This window comes from Bubalus bubalis, chromosome 5 (genome assembly GCF_019923935.1).
Source record: "Bubalus bubalis isolate 160015118507 breed Murrah chromosome 5, NDDB_SH_1, whole genome shotgun sequence".
Taxonomy (NCBI): domain Eukaryota; kingdom Metazoa; phylum Chordata; class Mammalia; order Artiodactyla; family Bovidae; genus Bubalus; species Bubalus bubalis.
In genome coordinates, this window is record NC_059161.1 from 41,848,341 (window position 1) to 41,873,004 (window position 24,664).

The 24,664-nt window shown below is 44.9% G+C and overlaps 1 protein-coding gene across 2 annotated transcripts; it reads right to left on the bottom strand.

The window, feature by feature from the left end:
• Nucleotides 1–1,595: 1,595 nt before the first annotated feature.
• On the bottom strand, nt 1,596–18,034 carry METTL13 (methyltransferase 13, eEF1A lysine and N-terminal methyltransferase). 2 transcript variants are annotated; one of them, XM_045165728.1, is made up of 8 exons: nt 17,548–18,034; nt 13,279–14,038; nt 11,798–11,997; nt 10,202–10,397; nt 7,903–8,070; nt 6,400–6,615; nt 3,795–3,926; nt 1,596–2,063 (listed from the first exon to the last, which is right to left on the bottom strand). In XM_045165728.1, exons 1-8 carry the CDS (start codon nt 17,698–17,700, stop codon nt 1,789–1,791), a joined length of 2,100 nt encoding a protein of 699 aa, XP_045021663.1. In that variant the 5' UTR covers nt 17,701–18,034; the 3' UTR covers nt 1,596–1,788. The 2 variants fall into 2 exon arrangements, with proteins under 2 accessions (XP_045021663.1, XP_045021664.1); XM_045165729.1 differs by lacking the exon at nt 17,548–18,034 and adding an exon at nt 17,405–17,541.
• Nucleotides 18,035–24,664: the final 6,630 nt, after the last annotated feature.

The following is a 24,664-nucleotide window of genomic DNA, read 5'->3' on the forward strand; positions in this document are numbered from 1 at the left end:
TCACCCCTGAATGCCTCTTCCCACCTCCAAATGCTTCTCTCCAGTGAGGCCAATTCCTTGGACTACTCTTTCTAAGACATAGTTGAGACTTCGTCATCATTCTGGTAATTCTCTAGCTTGGCTATGCCACCAAGTGTGCTGTTGAAAGTCTGCACAGCACTAGGGGGTGGTCTGACTGCAGGGCAGTCAGACGGGACCCTCCAGAGTAGACCCTCTATAACCTATCCTAATACCGGATGAGTTTACAAACTAGAAAACAATGGAGGATGCCAAAGCTGAGTCCCTTGGGGTAGAAGGCAAGCCAAGAGATAACCTTCCCTTTACATGGTGCCAGGGAAGACCCTCTCCTGAAGAAGACCTAGTATTTCTAATGCATGTGATCTAAAAACATTATTCTGCACATACGGACTTCTTCTCAACACGCTGCAAACTGTGTAAGGATGACAACACAGTTCTTAAATATGCTTTGCCTCGAGAGGGTAGAGTCATTTAAAGGGCCTGTGGGGGAGGAGAGGAGCTGGGGTGGTGGATTTCCCATAGCACTGCTATTAAGTCAGTTTTGGCTTACTTATTATTAGAAGAGATGAACTGGCATAATAGTTTCAATTGGCTCAAGTGAGATTTGGGTTAGATGCAGTTTTGGTTTAACTATCCTTTATCTGAAATTACATGAGACAGTGTATTGAATCACTCACTCAGAAATGTTCCTGGAACATGTTCATTTTTATTACTAATTTGTGCTTTCTGGCCATTCTTAAACATCTTTACTTCCACTACAACTTTTTACAGTGAGTCTGGCATGCAGCTGCCACTCAGTAAATGTGAGTAAACCAATACAAGAGACTTCAGACTGCTAAGACTCTGACACACAAGGTCATGGGGCCAGATACATTCACTCCCTCTGGGGGAACAGAATAGACGGCTTGGGCTATGAGAAAAGTTGTTAGAATGGGTCAAACTTATGGTTGCAGGGGGAAGGCTGAGGGAAGGGTTAGGAAGTCTGGGATGGATAGGTACCCACTGCTACATTTAAAATGGATAACCAACAAGGACCTACCGTATGGCACAGGGAACTCTACTCCATGTTATGTGGCAGCCTAGAGGGGAGGCAAGTTTACAGGAGAATGGATACCTGTATGTATATGGCTGAGTCCCTTCGCTGTCCACCTGAAACTATCACAGCATTGTTAACTGGCTATGCTCCAATGTAAAATAAAAAGTTTAATAAAACATTGAAAAAAATAGAGGAGTGCGTTACCAGATTTTTAAAATGTAGAAGCATGTCAGCGGTAGTTTCATCTCCAGGAAGACAAAGTAGATGTTCTCTTAAAGCTGTCTCAAATCTATAGAGAGGCTACCCTATTTATAGTCTTTTGGCACAAAATGCTCTACTGTCTATCTCACTTGAGATGGTTCCTACAGGACCAAGAGAGGGAAAAAGCAAAGCAAACCAGTAATCGTGTGTGATGTCTCCAGTCCTAAGGAGCTTGGGACACACTTGTTAAGGCATCACGCCTGATGGAGCTCCAGCAGGAAACCTACTCAAGGACGCGGCACAGGAAGCAAAGGCGATCAACCCAAGCAGTACCGAAGAGGACAGCACAGCAAAGACTTTTTTATTCTCCCAGACCTTCAGGCAACCTCACGAGCAGGAGGGCGCACGTTGATGAGTATGAAACTAAGAAAAATACGAGGCTTAATACACATTGTATTTCTTCTGGTCTCTGGCAGGCCAGCAGCCTGAGGTCAGTCTGGCAGGAAGCTGAGAGGACGGCCTGGTCCAGACACTCACACGATCTTCACAGTGTTGAGCATGTCGGACAGGACATACGTGTCATCCCAGCCCTTTCCGGGCTTCCTCAGGGTCTGCTCCAAGGCCTGGGCCATTTCCAGGAGCTCTGGTGTAGCGAGTTTACACTCAGAGTGCAGCTGACAGAACAGGATCTCATTGACTTCACCCTCGATTCGCCGGACGTACAGGAGGGGGAATACCGCCTTGAGCCCGGCCAGCACTGAGTCCTTTAGCCCCAGGTCTCGGCACACAAGGTTGAGGATAAAGACACCTGCAGGGTGAGAAAGGAGAATGACCGTGGTTCAGGGAACACAGGAGACAAGGTTCTGCTCTGAGGAATATAGCCATTCCTGATCCCGGGAGGCAGGTGGAGCAAGGGACACATCCATGGCAGCAGTGACTATGCCGAGAACACACAGCATATGAAGGAAGTTAGGGGATGTGTGAACCATAAGAAGGCTTCACGCTCATTTCTTGCTCTCTTGTGCTGCTAACAAATATGACCATTCTCCATGCCTCTGTTTCACAAAGAATTGCTTTGAGAAAGAAGAAATTAATACCCCAAGTAATTAATATCAATTTCAGAGATAAATTATATTCCTGACATGTATAATACATACCTTTATTTGTGACAATAAAGGTTCTAAATCAACTCTGTATGCAATCCAAATCAAAACACCTGGGAGGTGGTGAATATACAGATTAACAGCTCCAGCTTTTAAGTCATAAGGACCTGGGTTGGAGCCCTAAGTCTAATCGTGTGTCACTTTGGCAAGTCTCTACCTCAGTTTCCTAATCTGAAAACAGGCGGCTCTTTAGATGAAAAAGCAGACTGCCCAGTCCAGGACATGTGGGGTTGCTAGCATCACATGCTGGCAGGGATGTGAACTGCTATTAATACAACTGCTTTGTGACACTGTGTGATTGCATCTACAAACTGAATAAATGCATAATTTGTGATCCAACAATTACATCCCCACATCTATGCCCAACAGACCTGTGGACACACTTCACCAAAAGGCATCTACCAGAATGTTAATGGCAGTTCAGTTCAGTTCAGTCGCTCAGTCGTGTCTGACTCTTTGCGACCCCACGAATCGCAGCACGCCAGGCCACCCTGTCCATCACCAACTCCCAGAGTTCACTCAGACTCATGTCCATCGAGTCAGTGATGCCATCCAGCCATCTCATCCTCTGTCATCCCCTTCTCTTCCTGCCCCCAATCCCACATCTATGCCCAACAGACCTGCACACACACTTCACCAAAAGGCATCTACCAGAATGTTAATGGCAGTACTTCCTATTAAATCCTCAAAAAAGAAAAAACCCCAATGCCAACAGCCGAAGGTATAAATTAATCGTGGTAGTCACCCAGCGATACACCAGAGCAATAAAAAGGAACGATGTCATCACAACACCATGAGTGACCCTCACAAACATCATGTTGAGTGGAATAAAAGCGAGAACATTCCATATGGACAAAACTAAGCTGTGCTGATAGAAGTGAGGGTGGTGGGCTTCCCTGGTGGCTCAGTGGATTAAGAATCTGCCTGCCAATGCAAGGGACATGGGTTTGATCTCTGGTCCGTGAAGATCCCACACGCTGTGGAGCAACTAAGCCCATGTGCCACAACTATTGAGCCTGTGCTCTAGAGCCCATGCTCTACAACACGAGAGCCACCACAGTGAGAAGCCCACGCACCACAAAAAAGAGCAGCCCCCATTCTCTGCAACCAGAGAAAGCCCAAGCGCAGCAACAAGACCCAGCGCAGCCAAAAACAGATAAATAAAATGATTAAAAAAGAAGTGCGGCTGGTGGTTATCCTTGAGAGGACGACAAGTTACTGAAAGGAGCTAAGAGGACTTGTAGGGGTGCTGGTAAACGGGTATGTTCAATCTGGGGAAACCAATCAAGCTACACACTTACGTGCATTTTTCATTAAAAAGAAAATCTTCCTAAAGGGCCCATCCCTTCTCCCTCGCCACCTTCTGTTCTTCATACCTTCAGGAGTCAAGATGCTTTTGACCTTCTGCAGGAAAAGCTGTGCCACAAATGCTGGGGGTGGACAGCTCATTCCCAGGGTTGGGTCCTTACTGTCCACATCGAACATTATGACGTCGTAGTGAGGCCGTGCTGGGAAAGAGAAGCAGACAAGTCTCTGTTTTTTGCTGGATAAAATAACACCACTCACATTCCTCCACATTTCCTCTGCGACCTGTGGTTGGCACAGGTGGCTAAGTCAACAGGAATGACATGGAGGATGTGGTGCCTAAGGGCACCAAAGTCACTGTCCAAAGCAGTTACATCATCAGGGCTCTGCTGGGAGTGCCCACGTCTAAGACAGCACCATCATCTCATCTGCCTCTACATTTTAAAGCCCCTTCCACAGACACACATTTCTGGGGTCCACTCCAGCAGGATCATTACTAAGAGTCCATCTATACCAGTGATTTTCAACCCTGGCAGGACACTAGAGCCAAATGGGAAAATTCTAAGTACTCAGAGAACCTGGGCTCCACTCCTGAACAACGGAGTTAAAAACTCCTGGAGTGGAGAAGAACAGATGGGACAGGAAGTGAGAAGCCTCTGGTACTTTTCTTAAGCTCCTCGGGTGATTCGAAATAGAGAGATGAGAACCACTGATTTAGACAAAGCAGCTGCCTCTGCCTGTAAGGGCTGACCCAGCACATGGTATCTTTAACTTAACTCTGGAGAAAAATGTTCTCAAATTAAAGTCAGCAAATCTTTTTTAGTTGCTTTAAGAATTACTGGCTCTAAGGGATTTGTTCAATGGGTGAGAAAGAACTGATGATGAATCTGATCCACTCCTTACTAGAATGTTAGTTTTTTCAAGGGGTAGGCCTACAATATGAACAACTGGTTTTTAGCAAACTGAGACAGTGCTAATGATTATTCAATAATCAATATATATTTACTTAGGACTACAGCATGCCCATCACTGTTCATAGCACAGATTTAATTTTGGTTTCTCAAGAGCAGAACATGTTGGCTCATCAAAGTTCAAGGACAACCATGGCCCCCACCTGTGGCACTGAGTCCTCCAACAACCTGAAAGGTTGTTGTTAGAGACAAAGGCCAGGGCTGTTCAGATCTGGTTTAGAGGTCCTAACAACAGCAGCACATCCTGGACTGAGTACCTACCACATGCCTGGTTCTGTTTTAAGTGCTTTCACAGGTATTAGCTATCCTGGGTCTGGGCCCCCACCTTTGCCCCAGCCGCAGAGAGCAAATCTGGGAAACTCTGATAGAGTTCAGCTTACTTTGCAATTAAGGCAGCATTTGTCTATCTTCTCTATACTTTGGAGAAGGCAGTGGCACCCCACTCCAGTACTCCTGCCTGGAAATTCCCATGGATGGAGGAGCCTGGTAGGTTGCAGTCCATGGGGTCGCGAAGAGTCGGACATGACTGAAAGACTTCACTTTCACTTTTCACTTTCATGCATTGGAGAAGGAAATGGCAACCCACTCCAGTGTTCTTGCCTGGAGAATCCCTGGGACTGGGGGGCCTGGTGGGCTGCCGTCCATGGGGTCGCACAGAGTTGGACACGACTGAAGCGACTTAGCAGCAGCAGCACCACCAAAATACTTACCCCAGGCATCCCGTTTTGCCACACCCTTCCTAGAAAATGCTCTAACCCAGTGAGAACCAGAGCAACTATTACAGAATGAGCAGACTAGGAAGGGTGGGTGGCCTGGACTCCCCAGGTTCAGGCAGGACTGAACCAACCTAACTTCTCCTTAAGAGGCTCACACTCTGCAAAACATCAGTCACCAGGAGCCTATACATTAAGTTGCAGAAGCATCAGAAGAGCTATTAGAACATATTAACATGCCTTTTGTCCAAGTCTGGGATACAAATTATTAGAGAAAAATGGAACCTTAATCCCAGCAGCAGCAGGGCTATTAGAATTCCCACCAACACCTGCATCAGGGTTTAACCTCAGCACTGTTGACATTTGGATCAGATCATTCTTTATCATCAGCAGCCATCCTGTGCATTATAAGATGTTTAGCAGCATCCTTGGTCTCCACCCACTATTATGCCAGAAGCACCCCTACCTAATGGTAGGCTGTGCTTTTACAACCAAAAAATGCCTGCCGACATTGCCAAACACCCCGGGTTAAAACCACCCATCTACATGAATGATGTTTTACTCCATTTCTGGCTTCATCTTGAGCTGAAAGATTTACAGAACACATCTCCCAACACAACCCCCCAACATTTCTTCCCCTTTACCTCACTCAGCTCCAGACACTGACTTTCTTGGGATGATGAGGTGGTGGCAAGGTCACAGGGTCAGAAGAGATTCAGAAGAGGAGCCCACTGATTTTTTTAGCACAATGAGGGCAGGAAACAGTCTGTTTTACTTGTTGCCACAGCCTAATCCCTAACAGCACTGAGATTATGATAGATACTCTATATTTACTGAATAAATATGTCAACAAATGAGGGAACAAATGAAACAGGTGAAAGAATGGGATGATGCTCATATCTCTTATAGGTGAATTCTACAGGCCCTTGCAGACCTGACAACCTTGGATCAATCTTTCCTCAACACCCCTCCAAATTCTCCAACAGTTGTACCTTCTTCTTCTGCCAGGCGGGTTATAAAGTCCAGGCCATCTGCGATGTGGACCTTCATCCGGTCGCTCTGGGAAAAGCCGAACCACTGGGTGGCCACTTCCAACATAGAGGGGTCAATCTCCACAGCATGGATGCAGGACTTTGGGAAATGATCGTGGATAAAGAGAGGGAGGCTGCCCCCGCCCAGGCCTACCACCAACAGTGCCAGTGGGGTCTCTGTAATAAAGAATAAAAGCATTATGTTACCATCTGCTCACTATAAAGTTCTGCACCAGCCTTAGAGAGGACTAAAGAGACAGTTGGATTGTTCGCTCTGGCCAGAAGATACAAGGTTTAGAGACTTGGCCTCCCTTGTCTCTTTCTAGAAATTCAGGAGTCAATTTAATATATGTAAACTCAACTCTGGCCTCACGATCCTTCCTTTACTAGTTCCAGAAGAGCAATCAGTATGTTATTATTATGGGTCCTTAAACATCGGAAAGCCCTCAGCTGACTTTACAGCAATAATCCCCACCATCAGCATCATTAAACCCCTCTAGGAAACGGGAGGGACAATAGGCAACATCTTGTCCATGATCACAGGGCGTGTAGATGTGATGCCCTCTGCCCAGCTTCCAACTCAAAGGCCACAGCTGCCTTTAATAAGACACATCCAACAAGTGAAGGAAATCCATCCAAGTTCCAGAAGTCACAGGAAAACAAAAGCCCAAATCCTACACTCAAGTTCAGAGAAATAGGGGATGAAAGAAGATATGAAACAAGAAAGAATCACCAAAAAGAGAGAAACCCTGAGGAGTAAATGTAACAACTGAGAATCCAGTGACACACATCAGCACCAAGATAGACCACAAGTATAGGGTATTTCAACAGGACATACTCAGGGACTTCGAGGGGAAGACAGCTACAAGAGTGGGCAGAAACAAATATTTTTGCTCCTGTGGTTAGATCCTAACCTATTATTAGTGGTAAGGCTATGACTGTACTACCTATACTATGGATTTTTTTAAAAGCAGAAATTCAAGAAAGAATTACATCTGGCACTCAAAGAATGCATCACTGAAAAGCCAGAAATTTTCCTAGAGTACACAGGTATTTCTCTGGAGATGTGATTTTTAAACGTTCCATCTGGTTACAGGGTATATGGATATTCATCAAGCTAAACAACTTAAGATCCATTCACTTTATAGATTTTACTGAAGATATTTCATACATTAATTTTTAAAACTGTAGTTAATTTTACATTAATTTTTAAATAAATGAATAGAAGAAAAAAATGTAGATATCAGCACATATGTCTGTTTCAAGATTACAATTTGAGTTTGTGGGAAAAGTTACTTGGACGTTCATGAATGATGCAGAAGACAGTTGGGAATAAGAAAGACATGAATATATGCGCATCTGTTGATCTGTAATCATGGTTCTTAAGCTGCAAGGCAGCCAATCCTGATGATATCTGTAATCTTACACATTTCCTACGGTGGAAGGCTGTGGCGACCTCCTCACCTAGAAGCAGCTCCGGGTTTTTCAGCAGCGCAAGGCCGGCGATCATGGCTTTGTGGTGTTCGCAGCACAGGTAACTCTTATCAATGGACTGCCCCTGAGCTGCAGGGAGGTCCTCTGGGGTATCAGCAGGCCGATGCTTCTTCCTGTCCTTTTTCCGTTTCTTCTGGGCTAGGTCAGAGACAGAGACGAATGAGCTTGTGTGAGGTATGCCACTCCTTGGAAAGTACGGCACGCGAGCAGCAGTGTGCTGCAGCTGGCTGACTGAGACTCGGGAACCAGTGGTGAAATATGCAGGCATTCTGTGAACAGGCTGACATGCTGGTAGCTTGAAATCTGTGCATGGTGGCCATTTTTATGCACAGAAATTAGCGAACAGTACAATTTGTGGCTTTTTTCCCCCAAAGAGTTGGTGGTCCAACAATTTAACACGTGCCAGGGTGTCAGAAAAGGGAAGTGGCAAAGAAAACACCCAAAAACTGAGAACACTAGGAATACTTGAGTGAGGGGAGCTAGAACTTCTTTAGGAAACATAAAGCTGCTCACAGGAGAGGAGTTTATTCATGAGTTTTTTTAAGCGGAAAAGAACTTAAAGTTACTAATTACTGCCTCTGTGCCAATTATTGCACCAGGACTCTTACTCCTGTAGCTTTTATAACCCTCTTATTCCAATTCTCAGCAGATAGAAAATCTGGCAGTGCAGCTAGGATTTGAATGTGGGACTGCCTGTCTCCAACACCTACCATCTTTCAACTGCATCGCACAGATGGTAATTCACACCACCCCAGTGGACAAGGACATCACAAATGTTCACAGAAGGGGGAAAATCCTACAAAGGTCCCTTTACATTTCCTCTCCCTACTCTCTCAACTGCACCAGGACAGAGCGAACAGCTGGTTTTGCTGTTTTCCTAGGGACCAGCTGCACTCCACAGCAGCGTTGGGCAGCGATGTGTGAGGGGCAGCCTGATGTAACATAACAATCAGAAAAGTTAAATCCGTTTTTAACACATTCTCCTTCTCACCAATACTCCCATAGGAAAATCATTCCCATGAGAATTAAGTGATGGTAAGAAGACCAGGATCTTGACAACAATGGGGGGAAAAATGTGAAACCCAAATTGGAGGGGGATATCTTCTTTGAAGCAATTTTACTGATTTTTTGGTGAGACGAAGCTGAACCAAACTGCACCTCAAGTGACCCAACAACAGCTCGGGAACCCAGCAAACACAGGTGCACTTGACCAGGGGACACCCCTCAAGAGAAAACTGTCCTGCAGAGAGTCACCTGACCCTGAGCTCTGGGCAAACCCAGGATCTCATGAGGTTCTGAACTCTCTCTTTTCACTCTCCTTCCAGATGGCCTTGCCAACACGACAGCATGGTCATCAGGCAAAGGAAACTTCCAAGAATCAGAAAAGCCAATTTCAAATTCCAAGCCTGAGTCTCTGGGCCTCAAAAGGGAAGTTATACTGGAGAGGTGGAAGGGAGGAACATTCACTTCTACTCTATACATCTGATTTGTGAACTGATTACAATAAGCAAGTATTGCTTTTGAAGTACAAATATATACACCGGAGAAAACAGCAGGTGAAACAAACGATTGCTTTCCCCCTTAGGGGGTGTTTGTGAGCAGCACCTGGGAGATCACTTAAAAGGGATTCTAGAGAACATGGTGTGGATCTACCCTGTCCAAGCCTGTAACCCTGGCTACCTGTGTCTATTTACATTTAAATATAAGTTCATTGGAAATAAATAAGATTAAAGATGTGCTCTTTAATAGTCATACCAGCCATGTTCCTAATGCTCAGCATCCACACTGGACAGCTCACTGGGTATTAAATATTTCCTTCACTGCAGAAAGTTCTACTGGACAGCACTGAACTAGGTGACGTCCAGGGCACCCACCAACTCTACAATCCTCTAAACCAGGTGCTGGGAGGTGGCTGGAAGGAGGAGAGCAGGCCTACTGAATTAATATACAGACGCATATTGAGCAACTTATAAAATAGGTGGTCTCTGAACTCCAGGCATTAAGGCGATGATCACATTTATTTGGTAAACTACCACACCCCCCTCCTTATCATTTTAGAACCAGGCTTTGCTCAAGAGGAGAATATCGACCCCCTTTCTGTTCATCACCACTCACACTCTAACAGCCCAGAAGATAAGAGGATGACCCACGGAGCCATATGCCTCTGGTCTGTCCTACAACTCCGCCAAGCTCGCAAGTCTTTCTGGCCACCCCACGTTGTCCATATCGCATCCTCAGGGACACCGCCACCGCGTCCACGACACCTCACCTCTGTGAGACACATCCTGCAGCAGCCTGGCTTCTGACTGCACCACGTTCCTGTTGCTGAGGAAGATGAGCCGCCGGAAGTAGCGCTTGTCATCTCCCTGCACGTCCTCGATGACGTAGTCGCCGCTCAAGGGGCTAAAGGCTTGGTGCTGAACGATCCGGACCCCAATGTCCCCACCCACAGACAGGAAGGGCACCTGAAGGAACAGCAGAGCTGTCGTCGAAATGCCAGCTCCATCGAGAAAGATGAGAAAGTCTAATCCTTGCCTTTGTGTCTCTGTGAGGAATCCCCACACCAAGGTCCTGTGTAGCAACAACTCCAAAGATTCACCACTCCGTCAAAGTACTTTTCTGGGGCATTTGACTAGATCTCAAAAAGCTTAATCCATCTTTTGAAAACCAACTGAATAAAGATTCCCCAAACCATTAGTGAAATGCAGTTGGTTCTCCACAAGAAAAACAGGAGTTTCTCAAGAGTAATTCCTAAAAGGACTTTCAACAGTCCAAGACAATGAAAGTGAGAAGCAACCCTGAAGAAGGACCAGAATCATGAAAGAAGGAATGTGAGCTGGGATAAAGGTGCCAAAATCCACGGGCAAAGCAACCTTTCCAAATTTGGAGAAATTTCTCCCTTCCCCCAGTGATTCTCATCTTTTTCCTGCATTTTACTAAACAGGAAAAAAAGAAAATGAGGGAAAAAATACATTTCACCCTAAACTTTTCCATTCCTTTCCCAATCTTCACACTTAATTCTTTTTAAAGACTTACAGGAATATTTAATCATCATGAGGGACTCCAAACTTTGAGAGAAAATTCACAAAAGAACCTTCCCACAAGCTCTGCGTCTCTCTAATGACACTAACCCCAGTCTTCAGAAAGCATCACAGACTTACTAATCTGTAAGCACAAGTCAGCCTTGTAGGCAGAACCACAGGCTGAGAACCCAGGAGACTGGCTTCTCTTCTTTTCAGGTCTGTCACTATAGCACCAAGACTCCAGGTAGGTTGTCTTTCCCATCTATCAAGAAGGACAAACTTTTTCTATAAAGTCCTTGCAGTAAAGTCAATCACCCTGTCTTATGACCAGGATAGCACAAGACAGACAGTGTCAACTGATAATACCATATCACCATTTTGGCAAAAACCTTCAGTTCCCTTCCTAGAGAAACATCAAACCCACAGAGTTAATATTCTGAAAATTAAGGTGAGCTCTTTTGGCCCTTTCCCATTCTACCTCACACAATGACAGTTCTAAGGAGGAAAATGGCCAAGGAAATCCTGTGCAAAGTGCATTAGGAGAAGAACTGTCTGAGTAATCCACAGTGTGAGGAGCTGGAGGTGGAGACTTCCTTCATGCTGTTCAAGAGGCCCTGCAGACAGATGCTATTATGGGTCTCAATAAAGGCAATCACTCACCTTCCACTCACTGCCTGGGACATATTTTCTACCCACTTAGCTCTTAGCTGCCAATATGCCCTCTGGGAACAGTCTAGGGTCACAGACCCTGGTCCTAGATTCTTCCAAAACAACCTCTGCCTTCCTGACTCTTAATATGACTTCTCCAGAGACCCTGAAAGCTGCTCCCCAAGCCTTCTTACCTGCAGCTGGGCGGGCATCCCAGCCGGGGCCAGCTCCATGACTCTGGCCGACAGCTCGGCCTGGATGCTGTCCATGCCTTCATACTGCTGACCTCGGTGAAGGGCCACTGTGATCAGCCTCCTGAAGCCTGCACTGGCTGCCAGCTGCTTCCGGCCCTCTTCCATGCCAAACAGCCACTCTGTCTCCCGACCCTGGGGGACTGGAGAGAGGCATTTCTTGACAGGGAGTCCTGGGAAATGTTCAAGCCCACAATCAACATGGCCCACGTGGCAGAGAGCCAGGCCGTCCCTTCCAATTGTGACCTACTGAGGGGTTATCAATTCCCTAGTGCACAAGGCCCACTGCCAGCAGACCCACGGCAGGACCCATGGGAAAAAAGTGTGGGCGTGTAAGCGGAGGGAGGCAAGTACCAAATGTAAGAAAAATAGTAATAATGCTAACATTTCTTACATGCCAGGCATGATTCCAAACAGTTTACAAACAGAAACTAATCAAATCTTCACAAAAGCCCAAGATGCAGGAAGCATTATTACTATTTCCATTTTATAAATGAGAAAATTAAGACGCAGAAGTTACTGTATTTGCCCAAGTTCACGCAGCTAGTAACTGGCTAAGTTAGGACTCAAACCCAGGCAGTCCAGCCCCAGAATCCATGCTCACATCCACTACACTATTTGTTCCCACCGGTGGACAGTCAGGATAAGTGAATACTTGGAAAAATGGATTCCGTGTTGGGAAACCAATTACCAGCATGACGTATCAACACTTCACATTTGTCTAGAATATTCTACTTTTGAAAGCATTTCCTCTTACTATCTCTGTTGATCATTACTAAGGTGAACCTGGTATCATTTACCAACCCTTTCAATAAAAACACTAATATTTGTAAAACCTATCACGTGCCAGGCACTATTCTAAGAGCTTTTATGCTTTTCACAACTACAGAAGACAGTTATGACCTCACTTTATAGAGGAGAAAACTGAGGCACAGAAAGAACACTAACTTATCCAGTAGCATCCTGAAGGGACTGAGCCAGGAATGGAAACCAGCCTGGTCCCAGAGCTGCCTTTTTTAGCAGCTACTCTGTCCTGTTTGCATAAACTCAGCAGAGAAGCACAGAGACTTCCCCAGGTCATGCTGCTCACAGGCTACAAGGCTCCTTGCTTCTACTACTCTGTTACAAAGTAACATCTCTACAACAGCTTGACCTGCCTAAATTTATCTGTATTACTTCTCCCTACTCCAGGGCAACCCCATTCTCACACTTCATCAGGCCTTTGCCATGGAAGATGGGAAGACATAAACCTCAGATTCAAGCAGGCAGCTCCCCCTTCCTTATGCCGTGGCCAGTCTAACCTCTCAAAGTACAGCCCCCTTGCAAGATCAAGCCAGCCAAGGCATACCCATCCACCAAATCCCCAGATCCAGCCCCGGTAAGCCAGCCCCCTTCAGGAAAGAGAGGGAGCAATCCCAACTCACTGATGAAAATGGCAAAATGATTGTCCCGCGATGGTTTCACAGTGGGGCTGTCCACCACGTGGAGGGTGTAGCGTGGCTCCCCCGTGTCCCCATTGCACAAGTCCAGGGACACACTCCCCAGCCCGGCCTTGCGGTACAGCTGGCTGCACAGCCAGGCATATTGCTGCCGCTCCCGCACCGCCTCGGCCAGCCGCTCAGCACTCTCCAGCCGCACAGGCTTGCCCTGCTCCTGAGCACACAGCTCAAAGATCTGAAGGGCAGAGCCAGTGACCGGCCTGAACTTGGTCATGATGAAGGCAAAGACAGGCAGGGAGAACCGAGGCTCTGCTTCCAACAGCTGGTCCTGGCTGCTGGCCACCTGGTGTACCCTCACCATCCACCCCTCCCGAGAGAAGTGACCCACTGCTTTCTTCAGGACGTGAGCCTGAGCCAGGGAGATGCAGAGGTAGCGACCGCCCACCTGCAGGACACGGCCAACCTCAGCCAGCATCCTGTCCACCTGCTGCAGGGTCTTCTCCTCCTCATCTGTTAGGACAGCATCCAGGGTGCCCTTGTCCAACACCACCTGGAACGAGGCGTCGGGGAACTCCATCTGTGTCATGTCCATCTTCAAGAAGCTCATCCTGGGCCGTCGGCTGGCATTGCGTTCCTTCATTTGCTTGATGACGACCTCACTAATGTCAATATTCACTATATCCTGATAGCCCACATCATACAGCTGCTCGCTTAGCTCTGAGTTACCACACCCAACCACTAGCACCTAGGGAGAAAAAAAACAAGATGGAGGTGATCAAGGCAAAGGAATGAGAACACCATTACAGAATTGATTCTAGGCTCTATCAGAATTCACTAGTAACAAATCACATTTAGCTATAACAATGCAAGTTACACAGAAGCTGACTAACCAGGGTTGTTCTTTTCTCTGAATCAAACATTTACTACTCAAGAATTGATAGAAAGTCACAGAATCCAAATTCAGTAGTTACAACTGAAATCTCCTATTTGTTTTACAGTTGAAAATGTAACTTACAAAACAGAAAGAGACTCACAGACTTAGAGAAGGTACTTATGGTTGCAAAGAGGAAGGATAGGGGCAAGGAATAATTTGAGAGTTTGCAATGAACATGTATACACTGCTAGATTTAAAATGGATAACCAACAAGAAAATACTGTATAGCACATGGAACTCTTCTCAATGTTGTGCGGCAGCCTGGATGACAGGGGAGTTTGGAGAATGGATAATGTATATGTATGGCTGAGTCCTCTTTGCTATTTACCTGAAACTACTGCAAAATTGTTACTCACCTAGGTGGCAAGAATACACAGAAGAACTATACAAAATAGATCTTCATGACTCAGATAACCACGATAGTGTGATCACTCACCTAGAGCCAGACATCCTGGAATGTGAAGTCAAGTAGGCCTTAGGAAGCATCACTATGAACAAAGCTAGTGGAGGTGATGGAATTTCAGCTGAGCTATTTCAAATCCTAAAGGATGATGCTGTGAAAGTGCTGCACTCAATATGCCAGCAAATTTGGAAAACTAAGTAGTGGCCACAGGACTGGAAAAAGTTTTCATTCCAATCCCAAAGAAGGGCAATGCCAAAGAATGTTCAGACTACCACACAATTGCACTCATCTCACACGCTAGTAAAGTAATGCTCAAAATCCTCCAAGTCAAGCTTCAACAGCACATGAACCGTGAACTTCCAGATGATCAAGCTGGATTTAGAAAAAGCAGAGGAACCAGAGATCAAATTCCCAATATCCATTGGATCACAGAAAAAAACAAGAGCATTCCAGAAAACATCTACTTGGGTCTTATTGACTACACCAAAGCCTTTAACAGTGTAGATCACAACAAACTATGGAAAATTCTTTAAGAGATGGGAATATTAGACCATCTTACCTACCTCGTGAGAAATCTGTATGCAGGTCAAGAAGCAACAGTTAGAACCAACATGGAACAACAGACTGGTTCCAAATTGGGAAAGGAGTACGTCAAAGTTGTATATTATCACCCTGCTTATTTAACTTATATGCAGAGTACATCATGAGAAATGCCGGGCTGGATGAAGTACAAGCTGGAATCAAGATTGCCAGGAGAAATATCAATAACCTCAGATATGCAGATGACACCATCCTTATGGCAGAAAGTGAAGAGGAACTGAAGAGCCTCTTGATAAAAGTGAAAGAGGAGAGTGAAAAAGTTTGCTTAAAACTCAACATTCAGAAAACCAAGATCATGGCATCCAGTCCCATCACTTCATGGTAAATAGATGGGGAAACAATGGAGACAGTGACAGATTTTATTTTGGGCTCCAAAATCACTGCAGATGATGACTGCAGCCATGAAATTAAAAGACGCTTGCTCCTTGGAAAAAAAGCTATGACCAACCTAGACAGCACATTAAAAAGCAGAGACATTACTTTACCAACAAAGGTCTGTCTAGTCAAAGCTATGGAGAAGGCAATGGCACCCCACTCCAGTACTCTTGCCTGGAAAATCCCATGGACGGAGGAGCCTGGTGGGCTGCAGTCCATGGGGTTGCTAAGAGTCAGACACGACTGAGCGACTTCACTTTCACTTTTCACTTTCACACATTGGAGAAGGAAATGGCAGCCCACTCCAGTATTCTTGCCTGGAGAATCCCAGGGACGGGGAGGGGGAGCCTGGTGGGCTGCCGTGTCTATAGGGTCGCTAAGAGTCGGACACGACTGAAGCGACTTAGCAGCAGCAGCAGTCAAAGCTATGGTTTTTCCAGTAATCATGTATGGATGTGATAGTTGGACTATAAAGAAAGCTGAGTGCCAAAGAATTGATGCTTTTGAACTGTGGTGTTGGAGAAGACTCTTGAGAGTCCCTTGGACTGCAAGGAGATCAAACCAGTCAATCCTAAAGGAAATCAAGTCCTGAATATTCATTGGAAGGATTGATGCTGAAGCTGAAACTCCAATACTCTGGCCACCTGATGTGAAGAAATGAGTCATTGGAAGTGAAGAAATGACTCATTGGAAAAGACCCTGATGCTGGGAAACATTGAAGGCAGGAGAAGGGGACAACAGAGGATGAAATGGTTGGATGGCATCACCGACTTGATGAACATGAATTTGAACAAGCTCTGGGAGTTGGTGATGAACAGGGAAGCCTGGCATGCTGCAGTCCTAGGGGTTGCAAAAAGTTGGACACAAGTGAGTGACTGAACTGAATTGAACTGAACCCCAATACAAAAAGTTAAAAAAAAAAAAAACAAAAAAACTGGGTCTGGCATAATCCTATTCCACTCATGCCTTGGGTTCCAGCTCATGATATTCTGCTATTTCCTGAAGCAAAACTTAAAACACAAATTGTTGCCTCCGTCTCTACTGAACAATCTCCCATTGATCCTTCAATATTCTGCCCCATCTCTGGAAAAGCATGGTACTGTGACAATTGCATAAGCGTTTAAGCTAGGTAGGCCTAAGTCTAAATCCCCACATGAGCATTTACTACATTTATGATCTTGGGCAAGAAACTGCCTCTCAGAGCCTCAGTTTCTGCATTTGTAGAATTCTTGTACTACCCACTCACATTGAAATGTATTATGAGAACTCAATGACTGCACACACACACACACACACACACACACACACACACACACGCAGCACCTAGCATAAAGTCTGGCTCTTAAGACTTTCTTCCTTGAATGTTCGTTTTCTACCCTCTTCCTTCCCTACTTCCAGTACAACCCCATTTCTGCCCAACCTATTACTGTACTTATCACTTCTGGAATGTGCCCAGGGTTTACGTATCAACGCATTTGCCGCTAAAGGGATGAGCACAGCACCTTAAAGTGTGGGCTCACAATAGCTGTTTGATAACAGATTAATTTATCAGTAAAGCCACGGATTCTACCAGTTCTCACAACAACTATTTGGTAACAGATTAATTTATCAGTAAAGCCACGGATTCTACCAGTTCTCCGGGCATTCACAGTGACAGAAAAGCACACTTTCTTCACTAGGAGGAGCTTCCTAGGTTCCACCACTTAATAAGTCATTCTTCCTGTGAGGTTACTAATTCAAGAATGATCTGGGGGTGGAAGCTGTTATCTGAAAACCGTAGAAGGATATTTTGTAATTACCTTTTAGCCGGAATGTTGCATGAACTCCTGAAAATACCGGCCCAGTTAGGGCCCCCACGCCGGTCACGGTCTACCAAATGCAGGATTTCTGTTTTCAGTTCCTACTTTCCAGAGTACACACCGGGCTGCCAGGCCGCGCTTACCTTTTCCCTGGGCTTGATGTATTTGTGCAGCACCCCGCACAGTTCCAGGTAGGTTCCATACCACTCGAAAGCTTTCTTTCCTCGCTGCTGGAAGAACTTCTCCCAATAGTCAACGGAGCCAAACTCCTTCGAGCTTTTAGGTAAGAGATTCATATTCCCACTACCCGAGCTGCGTCTTCAAGATTCCTGCTCCCTGTGTGGTACCATCAGAGGGGCTTCCCCACACGTTGGCTCTGGGACACCGCTGCGGGAATTCTTTCCACGGACAAACAGCCTCATTTATTTGTTTCCAACTCCAAATCCAAAGCGATGATCCTTACACGCTTACCGCACCCGCGAGACACTGACCCTAAGAAACGTTCATCCCTTGATCCACGCCCAGTGCCCCGACCCACGTGGGGAGCCCCTCACACTTTTTCAGAGTTCGGTTTCAGAACCGGCTATCATATCCGGGTGCGAGGCTTCGCGATTGGTCCGTTGCCCAGACCATCCAAGCAGCTCATTGGTCAGTGATTTTCGTTCCTGACACCTAAGTGGCTACAACGACCTCGCCTCACACCGGCGACTCCGTCGCTGGCTCCTCGCGTTTATTTACGTGAGCCGGAACGGGGCGGGGCCGCGGGCCGGAGGCGGGGCGGAAGCTGGGCTGTACCAGTGAGCTCCCCACGCGGGCAGCCTTCTCAGCTCTGGACGCTCCAGGCTTGGGAGAGACCTCGGCCCGAGCTCCGTGCTCCTGACCTCGGTGTTTCGTCTCTGAACTCTCTTTCTAATCAACAGCCACCCAAGGGCTGAGCGCCGCTGTCAGTGTTCACACTGGCGGAGGGGACCTCCGAAAGGAAAAACCTGTAGATTAGAAGGAAGGGGCCTGTGCCGATTCACCAGGTCTATTTCCCAAGAATTTGCATTTCTAACCAGTTCCCTGGTGTTACCAACGATGTGATACCCAGGGACCACACTTTGAGAACTGCTGTTAAGAGATAAGGCAAAATGGATGTTTCCAACTCCACAATTTTAAGAGACTATCTAAAAGCCCTTTACGAGAACCTGAAAAAACATGTATTTTCATGTACCACTTGCTGAGTGCACATTATTTCCTCTCTACTTAAGGTGAACTGGAAGGAGGCTTGTCTTAGGTAAGCCTCAGAGGCTTCAGCTACGGCAGCATGCAGGGTTCCTAAGGGGTGTGACATCTGTTCTTTCAAAGAGCACTTATTGAGAGCAGAGGACACTGTGCTTGAATTGTTCCCCAATACCAAAGTAACAAAACAACATAGCCTCTGCCTTCTCCCCTCAAGTATTGATTCAACATTTTAAGGGTGTAAATATGCGTCCATCACTGTGGTGAAAGCTAAGGATGCAGTAGTAAGGAAGACAACAGTATGGAAGAACACATCAAACAGTTATAAAAAAGAATCTGTAATGAGGATCTGAGAATAAGTGCTGTGAAGGAGAAGTATAAGCGTCCACGAAAGTAGATCTCTTTCGAAATGTCTTAATTTAGGGGGTGACTAGAGAAGGCTTTCCTAAGGAAGGGACAAAAAGATTTTAAAAGATTTTGTAATCTTGCTGCTGCTAAGTCACTTCAGTCATGTCTGACTCTGTGCAACCCCATAGACGGCAGCCCACCAGGCTCCCCGGTCTCTGGGATTCTCCAGGCAGGAACACTGGAGTGGGTTGCCATCTCCTTCTCCAATGCATGAAAGTGAAAAGTGAAAGTGAAGTCGCTCTGTCCTGCCCTACTCTTAGGCTGCATGGACTGCAGCCTACCAGGCTCCTCCGTCCATGGGATTTTCCAGGCAAGGGTACTGGAGTAGGGTGCCATTGCCTTCTCCGTTTGTAATCTTACTGCTTTGGTAAATATTGCACACCTAAACTTGTTCCCGTAGTATCAGGATGACATAGGAAAGAACCAAGAAGTATTCTCAACCTCTGGAAGTCTTTTCAGGAACCTTTAGCTGCTGCTTTTCCCTCTGTCTCTATTGTCCTTTCTTATAAGGAAATGATACTGGAAATGGTCGTAATAAGTGATTTCGATCACAGCCCAAGCTCCAGCCCCTTATTTAATGCCCTAAAAATACAATTAATTTTTGCACTGTGTCTAAGACCAAGAGGGGAAGTAACTCACCTGTCACCATCTGTGTGCTTGCTCCCTTCTTTAAGCTTAGGAAAGCAGTAACAACCAAAGCACTTTAAACTAAAAAACATGTAGGGAAGTTTCCTAAAAGTGTTTGAATGACTAATGCAGAAATACTTTAGATATAACACTAGACTCTCTTTTTAAAATACCCATAAGTAAAACATTTCTTTCAAGTTTTGCCAATGAAATGTAATTAGTCCGTGTGTTGTCATTAGTATCATTAATTTAAGCCAATTAGATATTAAAATATTTTGTTTTATTAGGACCCTCTGAGTGGTTACCAGTATGTATAATTTTTTTAAATTGAAGTATAGATGTACAACATTATATGTTACATGTATAAAATACAGTGATTTACAACTTTTTAAAGTTATATTCCATTTATCAGTTCAGTTCAGTTGCTCAGTTGTGTCCGACTCTTTGCGACCCCATGAATCGTAGCACGCCAGGCCTCCCTGTCTATCACCAACTCACGGAGTTCACTCAGACTCATGTGCATCGAGTCAGTGATGCCATCCAGCCATCTCATCCTCTGTCATCCCTTTCTCCTCCTGCCCCCAATGCCTCCCAGCATCAGAGTCTTTTCCAATGAGTCAACTCTTCACATGAGGTGGCCAAAGTATTGGAGTTTCAGCTTCAGCATCATTCCTTCCAAAGAAATCCCAGGGCTGGTCTCCTTCAGAATGGACTGGTTGGATCTCCTTGAAGTCCAAGGGGGACTCAAGAGTCTTCTCCAACACCACAGTTCAAAAGCATCAATTCTTCAGCACTCAGCCTTCTTCGCAGTCCAACTCTCACATCCATACATGACCACAGGAAAAACCATAGCCTTGACTAGATGGACCTTTGTTGGCAAAGTAATGTCTCTGCTTTTGAATATGCTATCTACATTGGTCATAACTTTCCTTCCAAGGAGTAAGCATCTTTTAATTTCATGGCTGCAGTCATCATCTGCAGTGATTTTGGAGCCCAAAAAAATAAAGTCTGATACTGTTTCCACTGTTTCCCCATCTATTTCCCATGAAGTGATGGGACCAGATGCCATGATCTTCATTTTCTGAATGTTGAACTTTAAGCAAACTTTTTAACTCTCCTCTTTCACTTTCATCAAGAGGCTTTTTAGTTCCTGCTCACTTTCTGCCATAAGGGTGGTGTCATCTGCATATTTGAGGTTTTTGATATTTCTCCTGGCAATCTTGATTCCAGCTTGTGTTTCTTCCAGTCCAGCGTTTCTCATGATGTACTCTGCATATAAGTTAAATAAGCAGGGTGACAATATACAGCCTTGATGTACTCCTTTTCCTATTTGGAACCAGTCTGTTGTTCCATGTCCGGTTCTAACTGTTGCTTCCTGACCTGCATACAGATTGGCTATATTGTACAATATATCCTTGTAGCTTATTTATTTAGTTAGTTTTTAATTTGGGCTGCACTGAATATTCATTGATGTGCACGGGCTTTCTCTAGTTGCAGGGAGTGGGGGCTACGCTCTAGCTATGATGCACAAGTTTCTTTTTTTGGTGGCTTCTCTTGTTGCAGAGCATGGGCTCTAAGACCTGTGGGCTTCGGTAGTTGCAGCTTGTAGGCTCTAGGGCACAAGCTCCATAGCCGTGGTGCACAGACTTAGTTCCCCTTGGCATGTGGCATCATCCCAGAGCAGGAACTGAACCTGTGTCCCCTGCATTAGCAGGAAGATTCTTAACCATTGGACTACCAGGCAAATCTGTGGTACCTTATTTTATACCTAGTAGTTTGTACCTTTTAATCCTGTACTGCTATTTTGCCCCTCTCTCCTCCCTCTCCCCACTGGTAACCACTAGTTCTCTACATCTCTGAATCTACTTTTTTATTATAGTCTTTAGTTTGTTGTACCTTTTAGATTTCACATATAAGTTATACCATATAGCATTTGTCTTTCACTGATTTATTTCAGTTGCATAATGCCCTCCAAGTCCATCTACATTGCTTCAAATGGCAATATTTCACTGCCATTTTTTATGACTGAGTAGTATTCCATCCATTGTGTGTGTGTGTGTGTGTGTGTGTGTGTGTGTATACTACATCTTCTTTATTCATTCATCTGTTAATAGATACTTAGGTTGCTTCCATATCTTGGCAATTGTAAATAATGTTGCTATGAACATTGGGGTACATGTATCTTTTCAAACCAGTATGATTTAAAATGTTAACTGAGCTTAGATAGAGACATTCAATATTGTGAGTTTTTTCCCTTAAAAATATAAATCCAGACCTCTGAATGTGTAATTTGCAGTTAGTCTTACTTAATTGAAACAGAAGGATTTTTGTAATAACATTCAATTAATTGATTGTTGCAAAATGAGGAATAGATAATTAAAATCACTTCTGACAACTTAGGGGGCAGAGGATGGGAAAGAGTTTGTGTTAGGCAGAATAATGTCCCTCCAAAGATGTTCATGTACTAATTCCCCAAATGTGAATATGGTAGGTTACATGGCAAAGGGTAAGATAATCAGCTTACATTAAAATAGAGAGATTAGTTTAGTTTATCCAGATGAGCCCAGTGTAATCACAAGAGTCTTTAAAAGTGGAAGAAGTGGAAGAGGGAGGCAGAACCAGATAGGTGGTAGCATGAGGAGAAGGACTGGCTTAGTGTGGCTAGCTTTGATGATGGGGGAGGAGGACCATGAGTCAAAGTAAGTGCCTCTAGAAGCTGCAGAGGTCAAGGAAAAGGATACTTTTCTAGAGTCTTTGAGGGAGCACAGCCCTGTGGATACCTTGATTTTAGTCGATACTTTCAGGCTGCTGACTATAAGGTAATACATTTGTATTGTTCAAGTTACCAAGTTTTTGTTAATTTGCTACAGTAGCAACAGGAAAAGAACAGAGCATAAACATGAGAGGAAGGGTGTGGTTGGGCAGGTTACAGTGGAAGGGGAGCAGCAGAAGATAAAGCTAGAAACTAAAGTGAAGGTCAGGTTTTGAGAAGAATAGATTTCTTCCGTTCCAAGCATTTGGACTGAACTTGTCCGGCTGCAAGAAGCCAATGGAGAACCAAGTTTGTTACAGTTGAAAAGAAGTGATAATATGAGAGATGTTCTTAGGAAGAACAAAAGCATTTTGATGATTAATTATCTATATAGGGTATAAAAGACCCTATATAGTGGAAACAGTGACAGACTTTATTTTGGGGGGGCTCCAGAATCACTGCAGATGGTGACTGCAGCCATGAAATTAAAAGATGCTTGCTCCTTCAAAGAAAAGCTATAACTAACTAGACAGCATATTAAAAAGTAGAGACATTACTTTGCCAACAAAGGTCTGTCTAGTCAAGGCTATGGTTTTTCCAGTAGTCATGTATGGATGCGACAGTTGGACTATAAAGAAAGCTGAGTGCCAAAGAATTGATGCTTTTGAACTGTGGTGTTGGAGAAGACTCTTAAGAGTCCCTTGGACTGCAAGGAGATCTAGCCAGTCCATCCTAAAGGAAATCAGTCCTGAATATTCTTTGGAAGGACTGGTGCTGAAGCTGAAACTCTTAATACTTTGGCCACCTGATGTGAAGAGCTGACTCATTTGAAAAGACCCTGATGCTGGGAAAGATTGCAGGCAGGAGGAGAAGGGGATGACAGAGGATGAGATGGTTGGATGACATCACCAACTCAATGGACATGAGTTTGAGTAAACTCCTGGATTTGATGATGGACAGGGAGGTCTGTTGTGCTGCAGTCCATGGGGTCACAAAGAGTTGGACATGACTGAGCGACTGAACTGAACTGATAAAAGACTGAGGGACTCAAAGTGGCTTCCATCTAGGCCTCTGGATGACTGGGGAAGTCATCTATAGAAACAGGGCGTGTTTCTTTCTATGTGTAGAACTGTTGCTACAAGGAATTTAGAGGTCACTCTGGAAAATCCGATGGATGGAGGAGCCTGGTGGGCTGCAATCCATGGGGTCGCTAAGAGTCGGGCACGACTGAGTGACTTCACTTTCACCTTTCACTTTCATGCATTGGAGAAGGAAATGACAACCCACTCCAGTGTTCTTGCCTGGAGAATCCCAGGGACAGGGCAGCCTGGTGGGCTGCCGTCTATGGGGTCGCACAGAGTCGGACATGACTGAAGCGACTTAGCAGCAGCAGCACACTAGTAAAACCCAGAGCCAAAGCTAAAAGCCAGTCTCCCCATCCTGCATGCCTATCCCAGGGCTCATACCCTTCTCAAATTCTGTCAGTGGTATCCAATTGTAGTTACCGGTCCAAACATGAAAAGGCTTCATGAGTGGGATATAAAACTGTTTAAAGGGCATTTCTCCTTGGTGTACAGGGAGTGTCTCATATAATGCTGAAAACTATTTTACACTGGAAATCTCCTTCGCGAATGGGTTTGTTTTCCACATTTGAGAAGTAAAGAAATAAATGGTTTCCTGTGTCTTTGAACAATTAAAGGCACACATGATATCTTAGGATAATGTGGTACCATTTTACTAGCTGGCATCAACCATTTTTGAAGGTATTGTTGACCTGAAAAGTCATTCTTTAGCTGACATTGGATTCCTAAGAGTGGGATGATCATAACAGTATTTTTTTAGGTTGTATATCACTTAAAATTTACCAAGAATTTTCTCATCTATTACTTTGAATTCATGGGATGGACACACACATACACACATAACTAAGGCAAAACTCCAATTGTTTAAAAATAAATGAAAAAGTTATATGTGACTGAGTGAATTCAGCCATGCCTGCCTCTGGGTACAATACTTGATTCCCAGGATTGTATTTGTTTGGCAGTTTCCTGCTCTGTCACTGCAGACATCCATTGTGTTCTAATTTTCTGATATGCATGGACTACAAAGTATTTGTGTCCACTTTTATGGGGGGAAAGCAAAGGGCATAGTGTACATGGCAAGTTGTTTACCTTCAGGACCAGCAGGCTATAACATACTGAAAACAGAAAGCCAGGAAAGATGAGGGAATGATGCCAAAGACATCTGTGCAT

What these genes read in the sequence shown, in the direction of transcription:
- METTL13 (XM_045165728.1), bottom strand. Translation starts at nt 17,700, where the DNA reads ATGAATCTCTTACCTAAAAGCTCGAAGGAGTTTGGCTCCGTTGACTAT. An exon ending in TCATTTTGCCATTTTCATCA is followed by an intron (nt 11,998 to 13,278) that starts GTGAGTTGGGAT and finishes GCCTCTCTCCAG; the next exon opens with TCCCCCAGGGTCGGGAGACA. An exon ending in GCAGGATGTGTCTCACAGAG is followed by an intron (nt 8,071 to 10,201) that starts GTGAGGTGTCGT and finishes TCTCTGACCTAG; the next exon opens with CCCAGAAGAAACGGAAAAAG.